General features: G+C 37.3%; 1 protein-coding gene across 3 annotated transcripts in view; it reads left to right on the top strand.

The window, feature by feature from the left end:
- Positions 1-1218: 1218 nt before the first annotated feature.
- Positions 1219-20325, top strand: part of cenpf (centromere protein F) — a 43455-nt gene continuing 24348 nt past the window's right edge. For all 3 annotated transcript variants that reach the window (XM_062025926.1, XM_062025927.1, XM_062025925.1), the window contains exons 1-8: positions 1219-1292; positions 4151-4322; positions 4899-5024; positions 7430-7500; positions 7569-7696; positions 11305-11396; positions 11481-11739; positions 18896-19098. In XM_062025926.1, the coding sequence (XP_061881910.1) occupies positions 4161-4322; positions 4899-5024; positions 7430-7500; positions 7569-7696; positions 11305-11396; positions 11481-11739; positions 18896-19098 (1041 nt within the window). In that variant the 5' untranslated portion in view covers positions 1219-1292; positions 4151-4160. The remainder of the gene's footprint in view (positions 1293-4150; positions 4323-4898; positions 5025-7429; positions 7501-7568; positions 7697-11304; positions 11397-11480; positions 11740-18895; positions 19099-20325) is intronic.

The following is a 20325-nucleotide window of genomic DNA, read 5'->3' as shown; positions in this document are numbered from 1 at the left end:
AATATTCTTCGTCGAAAAAACAGAAGCTAAAATGAAGAATTAAATAAAAATGTATTTATTCTTTACAAAAAATTTTAAAAAAATTACTTGAACATTGATTTAAATTGTAAGGAAAGAAGAGGAAGGAATTTAAAAGGTAAAAAGGTATATGTGTTTAAAAATCCTAAAATCATTTTAAGGTTGTATTTTTTCTCTAAAATTGTCTTTCTGAAAGTTATAAGAAGCAAAGTAAAACAAATTAATGAATTTATTTAAACAAGTGAAGACCAAGTCTTTAAAATATTTTCTTGGATTTTCAAATTCTATTTGAGTTTTGTCTCTCTTAGAATTAAAAATGTCGGGCAAAGCGAGACCAGCTTGCTAGTAAATAAATACAATTAAAAAAATAGAGGCAGCTCACTGGTAAGTGCTGCTATTTGAACTATTTTTAGAACAGGCCGGCGGGCTACTCATCTGGTCCTTACGGGCTACCTAGTGCCCGCGGGCACAGCGTTGGTGACCCCTGCTCTAGCCTTTAAATAGACTCCCTTTTTAGACCAGTTGATCTGCCGTTTCTTTTCTTTTCTTTTCTCCTCTGCTCCCCTCTCCCTTATGGAGGGGGAGTTGCACATGCAGGTCCGGTGGCCACGGATGAAGTGCTGGTTGTCCAGAGTCAGGACCCGGGGTGGACCGCTAGCCTGTGCATCGGTTGGGGACATCTCTACGCTGCTGACCCGTCTCCGCTCGGGATGGTTCCTGCTGGCCCCACTATGGACTGGACTTTCGCTGATGTGTTGGATCCGCTGTGGACTGGACTTTCACAATATTATGTCAGACCCACTCGACATCCATTGCTTTCGGTCTCCCCTAGAGGGGGTTGTGGGGGGGTTACCCAAATATGCGGTCCTCTCCAAGGTTTCTCATAGTCATTCACATTACGTCCCACTGGGGTGAGTTTTCCTTGCCCGTATGTGGGCTCTGTACCGAGGATGTCGTTGTGGCTTGTACAGCCCTTTGAGACACTTGTGATTTAGGGCTATATAAGTAAACATTGATTGATTGATTGAATTTTTGAATGACACCGTCAAGTATTTATGAATTTGCATGCTATTGTAGTTCGCATTGGTCGCACGGTGGCAGTATAGAAACGCTAATCAGCTGCAAACCAATCAAATGTGTCGTTTGATACCACGTCACACGCTTTGACCAATGAGCATCGAGATGACTGAGACGAGCGTTTGTTTCTTTTCAGTTTGAATTTTCCTTCAAGTCGGTACCAGTCAAGACTCCTCGTAGGAAATCATCGCGCCAAGGTAAGTTGAAGTTGTTATACTTGTGCACGGAGTCATTACATATTTAAGATAACGTCACTTAAAGTTTCACTCGGTTCCAATTCAATACTCATGAGGTAAAACCGCCAATTCCTTTAATCACAGTTAATGGTAGACGCGTGCTAAAGCTAAAGCTGTTACTCTAAGTAAGCTAGTTACTACGTTATTTGCCGTTTAGCTTGATTTGGCATCTATATAATGGCCTTCTTAATGTATTTTCTTAGAAAAACACCTTAATAAGCTGTAATATAAAGACAACAACATATATCCACAAACGTGGAGGCATTTGCAAAAGTGCAATATATTTATCTCTACAGTTATCTATTATTATTTATATCTGCACCTTATTGCTCTTTTATCCTGCACTACAACGAGCTAATGCAATGAATTTTCATTTTTATCTGTACTGTAAAGTTCAAATTTGAATGACAATAAAAGGAAGTCTAAATCGAAGTCTGTTACAAACCAGGGGCGTATTCAGCCATTTGGCGGCCTAATGCAATCCTTGCCATCGGGCCCTCCACATAACAAAAACATAATTTGTTGCATGTCAAAGCTTGGCAAGCCGCACAATGAGTATTACTCATTTCAGCGCTTCTACTTTAAATAGGCACAATAATCAACATTTAAGCCATTTTTCAGACATCATTATTTTGTTAGTGCAGTTGGGCTGAACATGACACACATAGCTATTGTTGTGAAGGCTGCAAGTGTGTGACTGGTGGGAAAGAGAGAGCTCTTGACAGTGGCTGTGCCTGAACGAGAGATCATTTTTTATGTGATATTTTGGGGCCCCAGGCAACTACCTGTGTCCGCCCTTGTTACAAATACCCTTTAATTTGAATTTATTTTCCCCCATCTTCTGATACACTAAAATAAAGAAGAACTGAGCTTGTTTTGGAAAATGTTTTCTATCATTCTCAATCCTTATGTAAGACAAGCACACACATTTTCCTTATTTCTGTACTCTAGTAAATAAATGCGAGCAAAAGGCCGCTTACAATGTGTCATGATCCGTGGCCCGCATCATGTTTAGTTTAGGTTTTGTTCCGTTAGTTTGTCTCCCTCATTTCCTGTTTTGTGCACCCCTGGGTTTGTTTTGGTTACCATGGGTACTGATTGGGTTCACCTGCCTCTGGTTAGTGTTCGGCACGCTCACCTGCTGCCGAGCACTAATCAGAGAGCTATTTATTTAAGTTTCTCGCCACGCTCAGTCTGACTTCATCGTTTGCTATATGCAGGTTTCCTCCTGTTTCTCGAGTCCTGATTCCTGTGCTAAGTTTGTTCCTTAGCTTCTTGTACGATCGGCATGCTTTCCTTTTGTTTGTTTCCTGTCTTTTGTATTGTGCTATGATTTAGGATAATAAATCATATTCTACCTGCATGCTTTCCTCGGGAGTTGTCTGTCTGCATCCTGGGAGAACGACCCCGCAGTAAGATGCGACCTCCATGTGACAGAATGGAGCCTGCGGAAGTCGCTCATTCTGCCCATAAAGCGCTTAAAAACATCCACTTCATCAATGTTTTATATACTAGCTGTATGTATGTATGTTATAACAGTCACATTCATCACATGTATTATTTATGTATTTGCTCATTTTAAGCATATGGCGGCACAGCGATTTCACAAACGCTTCACGATTGCTTTTTCTTTCAACATACCGGTAACTGAATATTACTCACTGCCGACATGAGAGCCAACAAACATAACTAAACATTACTTACTGTACATTGTCTGCTCTCACTGGGATGCCAACTGTTAGGATGTTGATATTCAGTATACCCTTTGAGATGAAGAATGACTCCTCACGAAGAAAAACAGTTGTGCAACAAAGCATATTTTCAAGTCTTTTTTGACATTTTTGGGTCTAAGTTGGCTGTCAAAGTGTACCAACTTCGCAGTTAATTTCCACATCATTGTACTATCAAGGTGAGAGGCATAATTTATAATACTGTATCAACTTCCACGAGAAAGCAGCTCACGTCAATACAGCTGCATAAGGAACTAAACATGTGACAATGCACAGCTAAAAATAGTTTCTTAACGTTTGCGCTTATGATAACAAGATTGCTAATACTTCGGAATAAACGCAATGAGGCTAGAACTTTATGTCTCCCATTCACTCTATCTTTTTTTTTTCATAACATGGTCACTACTGCCTAGTTTCTCTTGTTATATTCTTATTTTTACTGTTATATTTGTATTCTTATTGTTGCTTTTTATTTGTATTCTTATTGTAATATTTTCTATTTAATTTCCATTTATACTCCCATTATTTACTTTTTACTTTTTTAATTTGATCTCAATTCTGTACACTGCTGCTGGAATTTTAATTTTCCTGAGGGAACTCTCCTGAAGGAATCAATAAAGTTATATCTATCTATCTATTATAAGCTGACTTTTATTTACGTTTATCTACGAGTTAGAATACATAAAAAAATACATATATGTTGTCTCTCATAAGGATTGTGAATTATAGGGAAACTTAAAAAAAGAGTGCAGTTCCACTTTAACGCCACTGGGAACATTTAAACTCAAACACTGGATGTTCACATTATCAAAAGCATTTATTTAGGTACAAATGCCAGGAGGTTACATTTGTAAACATATTTGAAAATGAAGGCATGATTGTAACAATATCTGTTTTGTAGTATTGTCTGCTATGCAGCAAAATCAGTGTCTAAACTCAGAAGTGTAGCTGGTATTCAAAGACGGAACATAGCACCACACATACACACCACAGTCCAAATCTATATTTTCACTTTATAGAATGGAGTGTCCCAACACTTTTGCCCATCTAATATCTTTTTCATGCCTTTCATCCTATTTGCATGGGCAGGTGACTGACCATGAGCTGGGCAGTGGAGGAGTGGAAGGATGGACTTCCAGGCAAAGCCCTGCAAAAGATCCAAGAGATGGAAGTCCAGCTGGACAAACTGAAGAAAGAAAGGAATCAAAAACAGTTTCAGCTAGACTCTCTGGAGGCGGTCCTGCAGAAGCAGAAACAAAAGGTCAGTGATCAAGGTGCTTTGATGATGACTGGGTTTTAAACTTTGATGTCTGAAACGGCTATATCTTTAAATGATAGTTTGTTGTTGTGCTCAAAATGACATGCTAGCATACATTAATACAGCCCTCCTCTTAAGTTTTAGAGTGGCGGGAAAAAAAGTCTACCCTAGCTAAGAAAGAGAATGTTTGAAATAAAGACATCCTTTTCAGCTTATTAACCTTTGGTCAGCAGATGTCTGAACAAGAGTAACTTCCCAACTGAAACTCACCATTAATTAAGACAACAGAATATAAATCATGAGTTGGCGACTTGTCCAGAGTGAACTCCGCCTTCCGCCCGAATGCAGCTGAGATAGGCTCCAGCACCCCCGCAACCCCGAAAGGGACAAGCGGTAGAAAATGGATGGATGGAATATAAATCAAAGCTTTTTAGATGAGAGCGATATTTGAGAAATTTCAAGTCAATTTGACTAAATGGGGTTGGTGGTTTAATAGCAGTGCCACCACGTGGTTAGTACTTCTGAATAAAAACAAGGCAAATGGTATGTTGTTATTAACTGTATATTGAATTTTTGCAGGTGGACAGTGAACGCAATGAGGCATCTGTTTTGAAAAGAGAGAACCAGTCATTAGTAGAGTCATGTGACTCTATAGAGAAAGCACGCCAAAAGGTTGCCCATGATCTTGGGATCAAAGAGCAGCAGGTAAGCTTAAAAAAACAAGAAAAACATATATATATATATATATATATATATATATATATATATATATATATATATATATATATATATATATATATATATATTAGGGGTGTAACGGTTAAATTTCGGTTCGGTACGTACCTCGGTTTAGAGGTCACGGTTCGGTTCATTTTCGGTACAGTAAGAAAACAACATTATATAAGTTTTTTGGTTATTTATTTACCAAATTTGTAAACAATGGCTTCATCCTTTTAACAATGGGAACACTATAATAATTCTGCCCACGTTAATCAACGTTAAACTGCCTCAAGTTGTTGCTCAGATTAAAAAGAATTACAAAACTTTTCTTCTACATATAAAAAGTGCAACATTGAACAGTTTCAAGTCAACTCATCATGCTTAATTTATTACAGCATTTGGGAAGCCTGTAGTTGATTTTTAATATGTAAATGTTATATTTTTATCAACATGTGATAGTAGGGACCCTGCCATTCAAAACTAGGCTGCTCCATTACTAATGATTAATGTAACTATAGCTGAAAAAATAGTGCAATAGCAATAGGAGTGACTATTCATCCCTGAACACCATGGAGTTCATGTAGGCTTAATGATGCACTTACATTATTATATCAACTATCAGAGACAGAAACTCTTCATTTATTATAATGTCATTTTTTGCTGCTTCAACACAGCTCAATCAACACAGAAAAAGGTAAAGTGAAATAACAGACAGACAGTGCTTTGCTGTCCGTAACACACACACACGCACACACATACACACCGCAAAATGAGCTAACGCTACGCTAAAAGCGAATTAGTCTTCACCTCAAGCCAGGACTGCTTGAGGTGACCTTTCTAGAAGGTCAACAGGCTCATAGTGATGTTACTAGTAGTTGACTGGGAGGTGTTTATTATCATTTGGGGAGAGTCCACTGCCTGATGCTTACCTGCTAAACGCTAAGCACTGACTACATGCGCTCTGAATACACACTGCTAATTGACTGTTACCGCTCTGCGTGTAACCAATCAGATGGTTGTGTGGGTGGGACAATGCTGGGTGCTGTGTAGAGTACTGACAGAGAAGAGGCAGAAAGCAGAGCAGCTTGTTAAGACTTAAGCTTAGGCGGCTACTTCGTATTTTCGTGTGGAAACTCGTTCGGTACACCTCCGAACCGAACCGAAACCCCCGTACCGAAACTGTTCAATACAATTACACGTACCGTTACACCCCTTATATATATATATATATATATATATATATATATATATATATATATATATATATATATATATATATACCGTATTCTTCGGAGTATAAGTCGCACCGGCCGAAAATGCATAATAAAGAAGGAAAAAAACATATATAAGTCGCATTTTTTTGGGGAAATTTATTTGATAAAACCCAACACCAAGAATAGACATTTGAAAGGCAATTTAAAATGAATAAAGAATAGTGAACAACACGCTGAATAAGTGTACGTTATATGACGCATAAATAACCAACTTAGAACGTGCCTGGTATGTTAACGTAACATTTTATGGTAAGAGTCATTCAAATAACTATAACATATAGAACATGCTATACGTTTACCAAACAATCTGTCACTCCTAATCGCTAAATCCCATGAAATCTTATACGTCCAGTCTCTTACGTGAATGAGCTAAATAATATTATTTGATATTTTACGGTAATGTGTTAATAATTTCACACATAAGTCGCTCCTGAGTATATGTCGCACCAAACTATGAAAAAAAACTGACTTATAGTCCGAAAAATATGGTATATATATATATATATATATATATATATATATATATATATATATATATATACAAACCCCGTTTCCATATGAGTTGGGAAATTGTGTTTTTTTTTTAACCTTTATTTATAAACTGCAACATTTACAAACAGCTGAGAAACAATTATCAAAATAATAGGGGTGTAACGGTACATGTATTTGTATCAAACCGTTTTGGTACGGGGGTTTCGGTTCGGTGCGGAGGTGTACCGAACGAGTTTCCACACGGACATATTAAGTAGCGTACTGCACGTTGTGTAAACAATACTCAAAATGCCGGACATTTGAGGCATTTAAGAAACTCTGCCCTGACAGCTCCGCAAAAGAGGACATGTCCGGTGAAAAGAGGACGTATGGTCAGTGTATCGTAGCCCGTTAGCTGCTAGCATGCTAGCAAAAGAGGACATGTCCGGTGAAACCGATCGCTGCTGGCCCTAATATATTTATATATATATTTGTATTTGTATTTTATTTTTTTATGTATTCATTCAATTATGGTGGCGAATAGTGGCGTGATCATTACTAATACCATATTCTACGGATACTAAAGAATTTTCGACCCAAGCTGAAAATAGAGTGGTTGTGATGTGATTCTCTGTTTAAATCAAGGTAAGCTATCTGGAGGGCCAGCTCAACTCTTGCAGGAAGACCATAGAGCGATTGGAGCAAGAACTGAAGAAGTGAGTTGTGCTATTTCTGTTTATATGCTGACATACTTGCAGTCTTTTTATGAGCTGTTGAATTTCAGGTATAAAAATGAGCTTGATCGTTCTCAACCTGCTGGTTCTTCCTCCTTAACTTCCTCCTCGGAGCTGCAGCCATACACCACTCCACAGAAGACTTTCCCCACTCCAGTCTCAGCTTACAGACAGCAAGGTACAACAATTTTGCTTATGGTAGCTTTTCTTATCTTATTGAATGTTTTTTTTTAGATTGTTTGTGGCCCCTGCCATGGCCAAACAATCCTCTTTTTTAAAGTTTTTAAACTACATTTTTATTGGAGTTTTTAGAGGGAAAAACATACATAAACTTGATAAAAAGTAAAGATATCTTGGTTCAACTAGCTTAAAACTTAAAAGAAATAAAGAAATCCAATAGATTTTTGTTAAAAAAACAAGATACAAATAAAACAATAACAATAAATAAACACAACAAAATATGCTTGTAAGCGTGTACATAAATTATTATTGTTATTTTTTCCAGTAGGCTACTTACCTTCAAAAATGTGCTTCTTTACCATCATTTAAAACATTTTCAATACCGTATTTCTCTGGACTAAAAGGTGCACTTAAAATCCTTTTATTTTCTCAAAAATTGACAGTGCGCTTTATAACCCGCTGCTTCTTATGTCCGGCCTCGAATTTTAACTTTATAAGGTCAAGGAAAGTGTTGCCTTTAAAAGAGGGCTCATATTTTAGGGCACCAACGCTAGTTGGAAGGGCACCAAGGCAAACATTTTTTTAGAGGCAGGGGCTCCATAGCATGCATATATATGTGTTTGTGTATATATATATCACACACATACAAGTATATGATATACACACATACAAGTATATGATATACACACATACAAGTATATGCTATACAAATAATCAAATGTTAATGAATTGAAATAGGTCATACACTATATGATAGTCTAACTTGTAGTACATTTTAGTAAAGTTGTGTATAAATAAATATATAAAACGCCAAGCAATTTTCATTTCATTATTGTTTACATCAGCGACTTATGTTCATCGTTCACAAAAAGTACTTATACTGAAATCTTTTAACTAAGTTGTATTTAAAAAAACAAATAACATATTCAAAATATAAATTTTTGAGGAAACATTATTAAAGATAACTGTTACCGTACATGTACCTTAAGTAGAAATTAAATGTGCATATGAAAGCAACATAAACATTATTAACAGAGTAATATGGCAGAAACTAAATAACAAATAAATACAAATAAATGTAACAATGTGAAAGATAGCACATGATGGCCATAAAATATAACTGCACTTTTTGTCCTAGTATATAACAATAGTGTTGATATATGAGAGGTCTAGTCTTACACATATCAGAGAACACCTCAACTATTTGAAAGTTTGGCAATGAAATATGACAGCACTGCAGTGAGGTCTTTTGCCATTTTTGACGAAGGAGCATAAGCAGCTCCTTCTGGAAGACATCAGGTATTGTATGTGTGATAGTGGTAAATGATATACTGTTACTGTGGCATCCAACTTGCCCGCTGCACGCCCACTCTGTAAATAAGAATTATTACCGTATGTATTATTACATCAGTGGTTAATTTCGTCTCCAAAAATAATGGCAATAATATTGTTTATCGGCAATAATTTGTAGGTCAATATATCGCCAAGCAAAATTTGTTATATGCCCAGGCCTACCCAATAACATTAATGCGTAGGGTGTATAATGTCAGTAGTACAAGTAAACACCTAATTTAAATGAGGCGGTCTGCACCAGCTATCAATTGTACACACAGTCTTAGGGCGGCGTGGCGAAGTTGGTAGAGTGGCCGTGCCAGCAATCGGAGGGTTGCTGGTTACTGCGGTTCAATCCCCACCTTCTACCATCCTAGTCACGTCCGTTGTGTCCTTGGGCAAGACGCTTCACCCTTGCTCCTGATGGCTGCTGGTTAGCGCCTTGCATGGCAGCTCCCGCCATCAGTGTGTGAATGTGTGAGTGAATGGATGAATGTGGAAATGCTGTCAAAGCGCTTTGAGTACCTTGAAGGTAGAAAAGCGCTATACAAGTATAACCCATTTATCATTTAGTAGATCACATGCAACACGCCCACTAATAGTACACACAATTTTATGGTTTGCACACGTTCTTTTGCGCGTGTTATTTGGATCTTAGTATCCCATACACAATACATAGTCACACATGTCATTGAAATATTATATTCCAGCACTTAGACATAACTGAGTGTACTTCTTTATAAAATATATTTCAGTTTTAGCGCAGTGCCAAAAAATGTATATGATGTGAGTTTTAAGGGGAACTGCACTTTTTGGGGGGAATTTTGCCCATCATTCACAATCCTTATGTAACAACTAAAGCTGTGAATCTTTGGGTGTCCCACGATTCGATTCAATATCGATTCTTGGGGTCACGATTCGATTCAAAATCTTTTTTTTTTTTTTCAATTCAACACGATTCTCGATTCAAAAACGATTTTTTTCCCAATTCAAAACGATTCTCTATTCATTCAATACATAGGATTTCAGCAGGATCTACCCCAGTCTGCTGACATGCAAGCAGAGTAGTAGATTTTTGTAAAAAGCTTTTATAATTGTAAAGGACAATATTTTATCAACTGATTGCAATAATGTAAATTTGTTTTAACTATTAAATGAACCAAAAATATGACTTATTTTATCTTTGTGAAAATATTGGACACAGTGTGTTGTCAAGCTTATGAGATGCGATGCAAGTGTAAGCCACTGTGACACTATTGTTCTTTTTTTAAATTTTTTATAAATGTCTAATGATAATGTCAATGAGAGATTTTTAATCACTGCTATGTTGAAATTGTAACTAATATTGATACTGTTGTTGATAATATTCATTTTTGTTTCACTACTTTTGGTTTGTTCTGTGTCGTGTTTGTCTCCTCTCAATTGCTCTGTTTATTGCAGTTCTGAGTGTTGCTGGGTTTTGGAATTGGATTGCATTGTTATGGTATTGCTGTGTATTGTTTTGTTTGATTGATTAATTAAAATAAATAAATAAAAATAAAAATTACAAAAATCGATTTAAAAAAAAAAAGAGAATCGATTCTGAATCGCACGTGAGAATCGCAATTCGAATTCGAATTGATTTTTTCCCAAACCCCTAGTAACAACTATATTTTTATTTTTTTATGCATTCTTATATTTCTCCTCTTTTGTTGAGAAGAATTGTTGTATATTCTTGGGTAGCAGGTTATAGTTTGCTTTGTGTATAATTTTAGCGCCTATAATAACAATATTGCTAATGCTAATATTCAAGTCACAAAATGTAAATGGAGTATTGTTGGCACTTTTTGGATAGTAATTATTGGGTTTTATGGTCAGAATACACGTAATGACGTCATGGCTCTCATTGCCTCCATTGTAAGCAGACTTTTATTTACGACTTAGAATGCATTTAGAAAAAAGAGACATATTTGTTCTTGTCTTACATATGTTCTGTGAATTATAGGCAAAATTTACCCCAAAAAGGGCAGTTCTCCTTTAAGGAGCCAAATTGACTCCACATGGGTGAGGTATTGATATTTTACTTTGGATTTTAGGTGTAATAAAAAAAAGTTTTTGAAGTTTTTCCTAATCAAATACCCTCAAAAACGTATTGCTATTAGACTGTAACAGCAACAAAATTAAAATAAGTTATGTTTGCACATTGTATCTGGATCTTCACCAGATACATGTATGTGTATATTTGTTTGAAAATCTGCTAAATGGTTGGAAGGTTATTTTGTGTGATTGTTACAGATAACAGACTAGAGGACCTTCAAGATAAATACAACCAGGAAGTGGAAGAAAGAAAAAGGCTAGACAGTGAACTCAAAATACTGCAAGTCAAAGTGAGTATTTTTTTCTTTCAGATTGTGTGTATGCCTGTAACGTCTAAGTACTTGCTGTTAACTTTGCTGCTAATGTTTCTCCAGCTGTTAAATCAGTCGTCTGCCAGCGTGAGCCACAAAGACATTGCTGCGCGGCAAGCGGGATCCTCCGTATTTCCATGGCAACAGCAAAATCGCCAGTCTCAGGATGCTACGGAAACGCCTCTGAAGAGGCGGGCCACATCTCTGTGGGACACCCACGAGGAGACACCCATCAAACCCAGCCAGCGGATGAGCTGTGACAGACCAGCGCCTAGTCCGGGTGGATCACAACAGATGGAGCAACTGAAGAACCTCAACCAAGGTACTTTATTTATACCACAACATTAGGTACACCTGCATAGTGTAATTGATGTACACCCAATACAAATGTCATTTGGTTAGCTATTTTGTTCTATGGGAGACGCAAAATACAGTGGTACCTCAATTTAATAGTGCCCAAACTTAAGTGTTTTGAGATAAGCGCTGTTTCTCGGCTAATTATGCTTTAAGTTGCAAGCAAAAATTTTAGTTACTTGCATTCCCACCATTAATTGTACCACAGTGACCCCCATAAGTGCCGCCGAAAAAATCTGTTTTTACTTGCTACAAACCCCGTTTCCATATGAGTTGGGAAATTGTGTTAGATGTAAATATAAACAAAATACAATGATTTGCAAATCATTTTCAACCCATATTCAGTTGAATATGCTACAAAGACAACATATTTGATGTTTAAACTGATAAACCTTTTTTTTGTTGCAAATAATCATTAACTTTAGAATTTGATGCCAGCAACACGTGACAAAGAAGTTGGGAAAGGTGGCAATAAATACTGATAAAGTTGAGGAATGCTCATCAAACACTTATTTGGAACATCCCCCAGGTGAACAGGCAAATTGGGAACAGGTGGGTGCCATGATTGGGTATAAAATTAGATTCCATGAAATGCTCAGTCATTCACAAATAAGGATGGGGCGAGGGTCACCACTTTGTCAACAAATGCGTGAGCAAATTGTTGAACAGTTTAAGAAAAACCTTTCTCAACCAGCTATTGCAAGGAATTTAGGGATTTCACCATCTACGCTCCGTAATATCATCAAAGGGTTCAGAGAATCTGGAGAAATCACTGCACGTAAACAGCTAAGCCCTTGACCTTCGATCCCTTAGGCTGTACTGCATCAACAAGCGACATCAGTGTGTAAAGGATATCACCACATGGGCTCAGGAACACTTCAGAAACCCACTGTCAGTAACTACAGTTGGTCGCTACATCTGTAAGTGCAAGTTAAAACTCTCCTATGCAAGACGAAAACCGTTTATCAACAACACCCAGAAACGCCGTCGGCTTCGCTGAGCCTGAGCTCATCTAAGATGGACTGATACAAAGTGGAAAAGTGTTCCGTGGTCTGACGAGTCCACATTTCAAATTGTTTTTGGAAACTGTGGACGTCGTGTCCTCCGGACCAAAGAGGAAAAGAACCATCCGGATTGTTATAGGCGCATAGTTGAAAAGCCAGCATCTGTGATGGTATGGGGGTGTTTTAGTGCCCAAGAAATGGGTAACTTACACATCTGTGAAGGCGCCATTAATGCTAAAAGGTACATACAGATTTTGGAGCAACATATGTTGCCATCCAAGCAACGTTACCATGGACGCCCTTGCTTATTTCAGCAAGACAATGCCAAGCCACGTGTTACGTCAACGTGGCTTCATAGTAAAAGAGTGCGGGTACTCGACTGGCCTGCATGTAGTCCAGACCTGTCTCCCATTGAAAATGTGTGGTGCATTATGAAGCCTAAAATACCACAACGGAGACCCCCGGACTGTTGAACAACTTAAGCTGTACATCAAGCAAGAATGGGAAAGAATTCCACCTGAGAAGCTTAAAAAATGTGTCTCCTTAGTTCCCAAACGTTTACTGAGTGTTGTTAAAAGGAAAGGCCATGTAACACAGTGGTGAACATGCCCTTTCCCAACTACTTTGGCACGTGTTGCAGCCATGAAATTCTAAGTTAATTATTATTTGCAAAAAAAAAAAAAAAAATTCATGAGTTTGAACATCAAATATCTTGTCTTTGTAGTGCATTCGATTGAATATGGGTTGAAAAGGATTTGCAAATCATTGTATTCCGTTTATATTTACATCTAACACAATTACCCAACTCATATGGAAACAGGGTTTGTATTATCTTATAGCTAGAGATGGACATAACCTTGTTTTCCAATCATGGGAAGCAAGATAGTGCATGTGAAGGACAGTGCTGAAAAGAAGAAGCAGATTATATTCATTTAATTAAAAATATAAATATTTAAAAACACGACCGACCGAGCGTGTCGCCAACTTGACGAAGCAATTCGATTGAGCACTGCCATTCCGCACCATATTGAAGCAGAATGAGTCTAACCTCAGGCCAAGAATGTTAAATATCAAAATGGTGGACATTTTCCATCAAAATATGGAGAAGCTGCTGTTGGTGTATTTGACAGAGTAGCAGCTCAAAGACTAAAACCTTACAAAACCACTCTCGAAAGTAAATGTTATACATTATTACATTACTACTTAAAACTACTTTAGTTTTTAGTTTAACACTCTATTGTATTGTTGGTGTACAATATTACTTATCTATTTGTTATTTTTTTCTTTTTAAAAGGCATGTTAAAATTGTGCTGTTTTGGGGAGCCAAGCACACTCTGATTTATATTAATTTCAAATCTGGGACTAGAGCTGGGCAATATATCGATATGCGCGATATATCGCGGGTTTGTCTCTGTGCAATATAGAAAATGACTATATCGTGATATTCGAGTATACGTTCTCACGCAGTTGTTTTTAGCTGCGGACATTACACTACAGGCTCTTCTCCGCCTTTCCTATCTCTCCTTCTCACAGACAGCAAGCGCAGCTTCTACACACGTCACATACTGTCACGTCATACGTCACATACGTATATGCCCTTGCGAAGCAGAGAGGTAGCAGCATGGCTAACGTTAGCTCTGATGCTAGCGGTAATACGAGCGAAAGAAGGTGCGAATCTGGTAACAAATGAAGGAATAATTAATTCCCCCAAAAGCAGCAGGGGGTCCATCGTCTGGCGGTGGTTTGGCTTCAAGTGGGAATATGTCGAACAGACAACCGTAATTTGTCAAGTGTGGGGCGAAAGCGTTGCTATAAAAAGTAGCATTAATGCTAATATGTAGCATCATTTGAAAAGTAACCTGCTAGAAAATGAACATTACTGAATGAATTAAATTACTCCGCACGTCAACATCTCCGTTCTGTGCCACACGCCCACACCATCAAAATGCCGAGGCAAACATTTCCAGATCAACACCGTATGAAAAATTTTTTGTTTTTTTTAGTTGTGATTTCCTTCTCTGCATGAAAGTTTAAAATTAGCATATATTAATGCAGTATGAACAAGAATGTTTTAATGTAGACACATAGAATCATCATACTGCTGTGATTATATGCATCAAGTGTTCATTCAAGGCTAAGGCAAAATATCGAGATATATATTGTGTATCGCGATATGGCCTTAAAATATCGCAATATTAAAAAAAGGCCATATTGCCCAGCCCTATCTGGGACATGTTTTGAGTACTACTGTATTAGTCTATCATCTGTTTTTAGGGAAGCACGGTGGGAGAGGGGTTAGTGCGTCTACCTCACAATACGAAGGTCCTGGGTATGATCCTGCGCTCGGGATCTTTCTGTGTGGACTGTGGAGTTTGCATGTTCTCCCAGTGACTGCGTGGGTTCCCTCTGGGTACTCCGGCTTCCTCCCTCCCCCAAAGACATGCACCTGGGGATAGGTTGATTGGCAACACTAAATTGGCCCTAGTGTGTGAATGTGAGTGTGAATGTTGTCTTATCTATCTGTGTTGGCCCTGTGATGAGGTGGCGACTTGTCCAAGGTGTACCCCGCCTTCGGCCCGAATGCAGCTGAGATAGTCTCCAGCACCCCCTGCGACCCTGAACGGGATAGGCGGTAGAAATGGATGGATGTATTAGAAAACAAAATGAAATTATACTAGTGCACTGGTTCAAATAAAGTTATTTCTCAATTTAAAAAAAACTAAATAACATCAATGCCTCAGGGATGTACAGTGCGAGCATTTCAGTTGCATTTGCGACAAAAAATAGGTTGTACGATTATTGGGGGGGGGGAAAACAATAGCACATGTGACAGATTTTACCCTTATATTAGCGTTTTGCTCACAAAATAAATCCTTCCAAATTTGATCAAACTAGAGTTAAATTTTTGCCCATCTGTATAACATGTTTGAAATTAACTTTAACCATAACCAAATGGACAGGTGATTGACGCTGAATTGTCACTGATGGCTCTGTGCGTGCTCACAGCTGTGTGTCCCCCTGCATCCTGCGCCATGCACAGAGGGGAACAGGGCTGTGAGTGAGCTCCAACTCTTCCAACATGGAAGAAAACAAGGTCTTAGTTGGAGGAAATGGATGAACAACAAATCAATGATTGAAGTGACACACTTGCAATCTGGACAATACTCTGTTTGTTGACAAGAACATACAGCCATACATACATTCAATCCATTTATTAAGCAGAAGTAACACAAACCAGTGAAAAATTTAAAAGCGCTGCCGTCAGAGCCAACGAAAAGCTACTGCGAGCCTGCTAAGCTAACAAAAACAGTTTAAACTCAGACTCGCTGACGTCACACATCACTAGGCAACAGGCACCGCCTTATAAAAGGTACGCACGCACACATTGCTGTCATATACTGTATATCCATCCATATAAAACTTATGTCAGCTGCATTATACCAGATATTTAAAGTTTGTTTTTTAAGTAACACATGAATTACTTTATTAAAGAGTAATTCCGTTAGAAATTGAATTACATATTTGGTAAAGTAACTATAATGAATGACATGTTAAAAGTAATTTTCAGAACACAGCATCATGAAGCAGTTGGCAGGTTGGTGTTCCTGGCTAACATATTTGTGTGTATGTCCTATAATAATGTCTACCAGTTAAAACACCATTGTTAATTGAATTGCTGAATTTCCCCCAGGGATCAATAAAGTACTTTCTATTCTATTCTATTATATTCTATTCTAAAGGTATACTATTTTCATGTTTGCTGCTGATCTTTAAACATGTCCTCTTAAACCAGGGCACTTTATTTTACGTTTTGTTTTTGTATGTTTTTGTTAGCTGAATAATTGAGCTAACTAAATGTCTTTTAAAGAAGATTGGAGATTATATTTTAGTTTTTTAATATTATTTCCAAAGCTTTTTCATTTTTCTTATCTCAAAACACTTCTGAAGTTGGGATCCTATTATACAAAACCTACTTTTCTTTCTTGTTGGTACCTAACTTTGTGTATTTGGGATCCCCATCAGTCCCACAAATTGGAAAAGAAGGCATGGTGGAGATATTTAGTTACGTCAACGGATATTTCTATTTATATGTTAGTTTATGGACCAAACTATATCGGGATATGAGTTTTGGTCCATATCGCCCAGTCCTGCATTCGTGTTAGTGACAGTGCTAGCAAGGTTTAGAGATGTTATCCGTGTTTAATTGAGTGCATTTGGTCATATGATGGCATTGTGTTTGTATGTATGAGGGCACGTGTGTACGTTCAGTGTTAATAATGAAATTGTGACATTTAAAACATTTCATATTGCTGCAAAAAAAAATTCTCTGCTACTAATTTTTTCCATTTAGTAGCACCGGTGCTACAAGTGAAAAAGCCAAGCGTACAGCATTGCACTAGGCAACAGGCACCACCTTTTAAAAAGCACACACACTCACTGAAACTTACCTTAACTGCATTATGCCAGACATTTGAATTTTTTTAAGTAACGCATTAATTACTTAGGCTAGTAATTAATTACATGTATTAAAAAGTAATTCAGTTAGTAATTAAATTACTTTTTGGTCAAATAACGAGTAACTATAATTATTGACTTATTAACATTAATTTTCAGAACACAACCTGTCACACAGCATCATGAAGCAGTTGGCAGGTTGGTGTTCTTGGCTAAATTTTATGTGTTTATGTCCTATTATAAGGTTTACCTATAAAAACACCATTGTTAAAGGTATATTATTTTCATATTGCTGCCTACCTTTAAACATATCCACTTAAACCAGACACTTGATTTTGTTAGCTGAAGAATTGAGCGTAGCCAAATGTTTGGGGTTTTTAAAAAAAAGAAGATTGGAGATTGTTTGACTTTTATTATATTAATTTCAAGGCCTTTTCTTTTTTCTGATCTCAAAACACCTCTTAAGTTGGGATCCTATTATTCAAAACCTTCTTTTCTTCCTTGTTGATACATGTTTTTGAGTATTTGACATCCCCATCTGCCCCGAAAATTTAGAATCAAGGCATGGTGGAGATATTTAGTTACGTCAACGGATATTTCCATTTACGGGTTAGTTAATGGCGCAGACCAAATCGGGATATGAGTTTTGATTCATGTCGCCCGGCCCTACACTAGTGTTACCGACAGTGCTAGTACAGTTGAGGGATTTTTTTGTGCTACTAGTTTTTTTCATTTACTAGCACCGGTGCTACTAGTGAAAAAGCTAAGTATACAGTCCTGTGCCTTGTAGTCAGTAATTTGATGGCCAGGGTCACTATATAGAGAAAAACGGTATTATGACTTAGCACTTATACAAATTTTTGTCCTCCATCAAATTATCTCATTCTACTACATCAGGGGTCGGCAACCCAAAATGTTGAAAGAGCCATATTGGACCAAAAAAACAAAAACAAATCTGTCTGGAGCCGCAAAAAATTAAAAGCCATATTACATGTGTCATGAGATATAAATGTAATTAAGAGGACTTAAAGGAAACTAAATTAGCTCAAATATAGCTACAAATGAGGCATAATGATGCAATATGTACATATAGCTAGCCTAAATAGCATGTTAGCATCGATTAGCTTGCAGTCATGCAGTGACCAAATATGTCTGATTAGCACTTCACACAAGTCAATAACATCAACAAAACTCACCTTTGTGCACTCATGTACAACGTTAAAAGTGTGGTGGACAAAATGGGACAGAAAAAGAAGTGGCATAAAACACGTCCTAGAAAGTCGGAGAAAGTTATGCATGTAAACAGACTATACGGTGAGTTCAAGGACCGCCAAAATAAGTAGGACAAAACGGCGCTCGCCAAATACTTGAATCAGTGAAGCATATTTAATATAAACAGTGTGATTTATAACAATTACGGAGGTTTGTGTCATGTTTGTCCTCCTACAGAAACCATACTAAAACAAAAAAATAGATTTTTTTTCCCCCTCATCTTTTTCCATTCTTCATACATTTTTGAAAAATCTCCAGAGAGCCACTAGGGCGGCGCTAAAGAGCCGCATGCGGCTCTAGAGCCGCGGGTTGCCGACCCCCGTACTACATGATATACTTTGTCAAGTGGACAATTAGTTTTTTCAAGTGATTTGAGTCCACTGTTTGTTTCAGACCTGCGTGGTCGTGTGTCAGAACTGGAGAGGAGTCTTTCCAGTCATGAAAGAGAGATCTCCAGCCAGGTCTCCAAGCTGCAGGACCTACAAGTTCAGCTGACCCAAACCCGCAAAGATCTGAATGAAAGGGACAGAGACTTGGCTAAAACCAGCCACGACCTGCGTCAGAGCACAGACAGGCATCAACAGCTCGAGGTCAAGGTATGACATCTGCTTACAAATTGTCTATATTAGTGGTCACGACACCTTTTGCCAAAAACCAAAGCAATATCTACCCTTGCGTCAACTGTTTTGTGTGTGTGTGTGTGTGTGCGCCGCTTTGTGTTGTGCTTCCTGCTGTTTTCCCAATTTGTGTGCGTTTTTTTTATAATAACAAACGAGTCACGGACCACAGATGTAAAAGCTAACTGTTTATGGCCACTATAGTCTTAGTATTGAAGTACTGTACATTTGTTTATCTTATGGTCACATATGGGATGCGAGTCACATGGTTGTAAAAGTCCTTCTTTAGCTGCCGCCTTGATTTACCATCTATTACTTCCTTTGCACATGTCAATGTTTACTTTTCTATATATAAATCCAGGCCTCGAATTTTAACTTTTTAAGGTCAAGCAAGGCAAGTGTTGCCTTAAAGTAGGGCTCATATTTTAGGGCACCGAGGCAAGTTAGAAGGGCACCAAGGCAAAAATTATTTTCTTTCGAGGCAGGGGCTCCAAAGCATGCATGCATGCATGCATGCATATTTTTTATTTTTTAAGTTTTTATTTATTTTTTATAAACCTTTATTTATAAACTGCAACATGTACAAACAGCTAAGAAACAATCAAAATAAGTATGGTGCCAGTGTGCTGTTTTTTTTCCAATAAAATACTGGAAAGGATAGAAATGTAGTTTGTCTCTTTTAGCCGATTATTAATCGATTAATCGAAGTAACAATCGACAGATTAATCAATCATCAAATTAATCGTTAGTTGCATCCCTAATATATAACTGTTTTTTTTATTATTCATTATTAATATAAACTTTAGCTTTTTGTCATTACATGATGCCTTTATCTCTATTTTTACATTTTGATAAAGGGAGGTATTTTTTATTTTATTTTTTAAGTTATGTACATTTATAAGTACATGTAGATGCTGTATCGGGACAAATCCATTAAGAGTTTGAGCAGAAATATGTCATATAGGAATTAACTATACACAATAAAACATTAACAAAATGCTGTGTCACATGAATGTTTTTTTAAGTAATACCTTTTGACATGAAAAAAACACAAGTAATGTATAAAAACCTTTTGTTTACTTTTTGATATTAAAATAAAACACAAAGCAGTTTGGCTAATGAAGATGAAGTCTAATAAACATGCTTTGTTCTTCTCCGACGCCTCCTATCAGTACAACAATTTGGCCAACAAAAACAAAGAGGAAG

The sequence above is a fragment of the Entelurus aequoreus genome, linkage group LG02 (assembly GCF_033978785.1).
Source record: "Entelurus aequoreus isolate RoL-2023_Sb linkage group LG02, RoL_Eaeq_v1.1, whole genome shotgun sequence".
NCBI classification, from domain to species: domain Eukaryota; kingdom Metazoa; phylum Chordata; class Actinopteri; order Syngnathiformes; family Syngnathidae; genus Entelurus; species Entelurus aequoreus.
The sequence above is the reverse complement of the archived record's forward strand: the minus strand, read 5'-3'. Positions and strand labels throughout refer to the sequence as shown.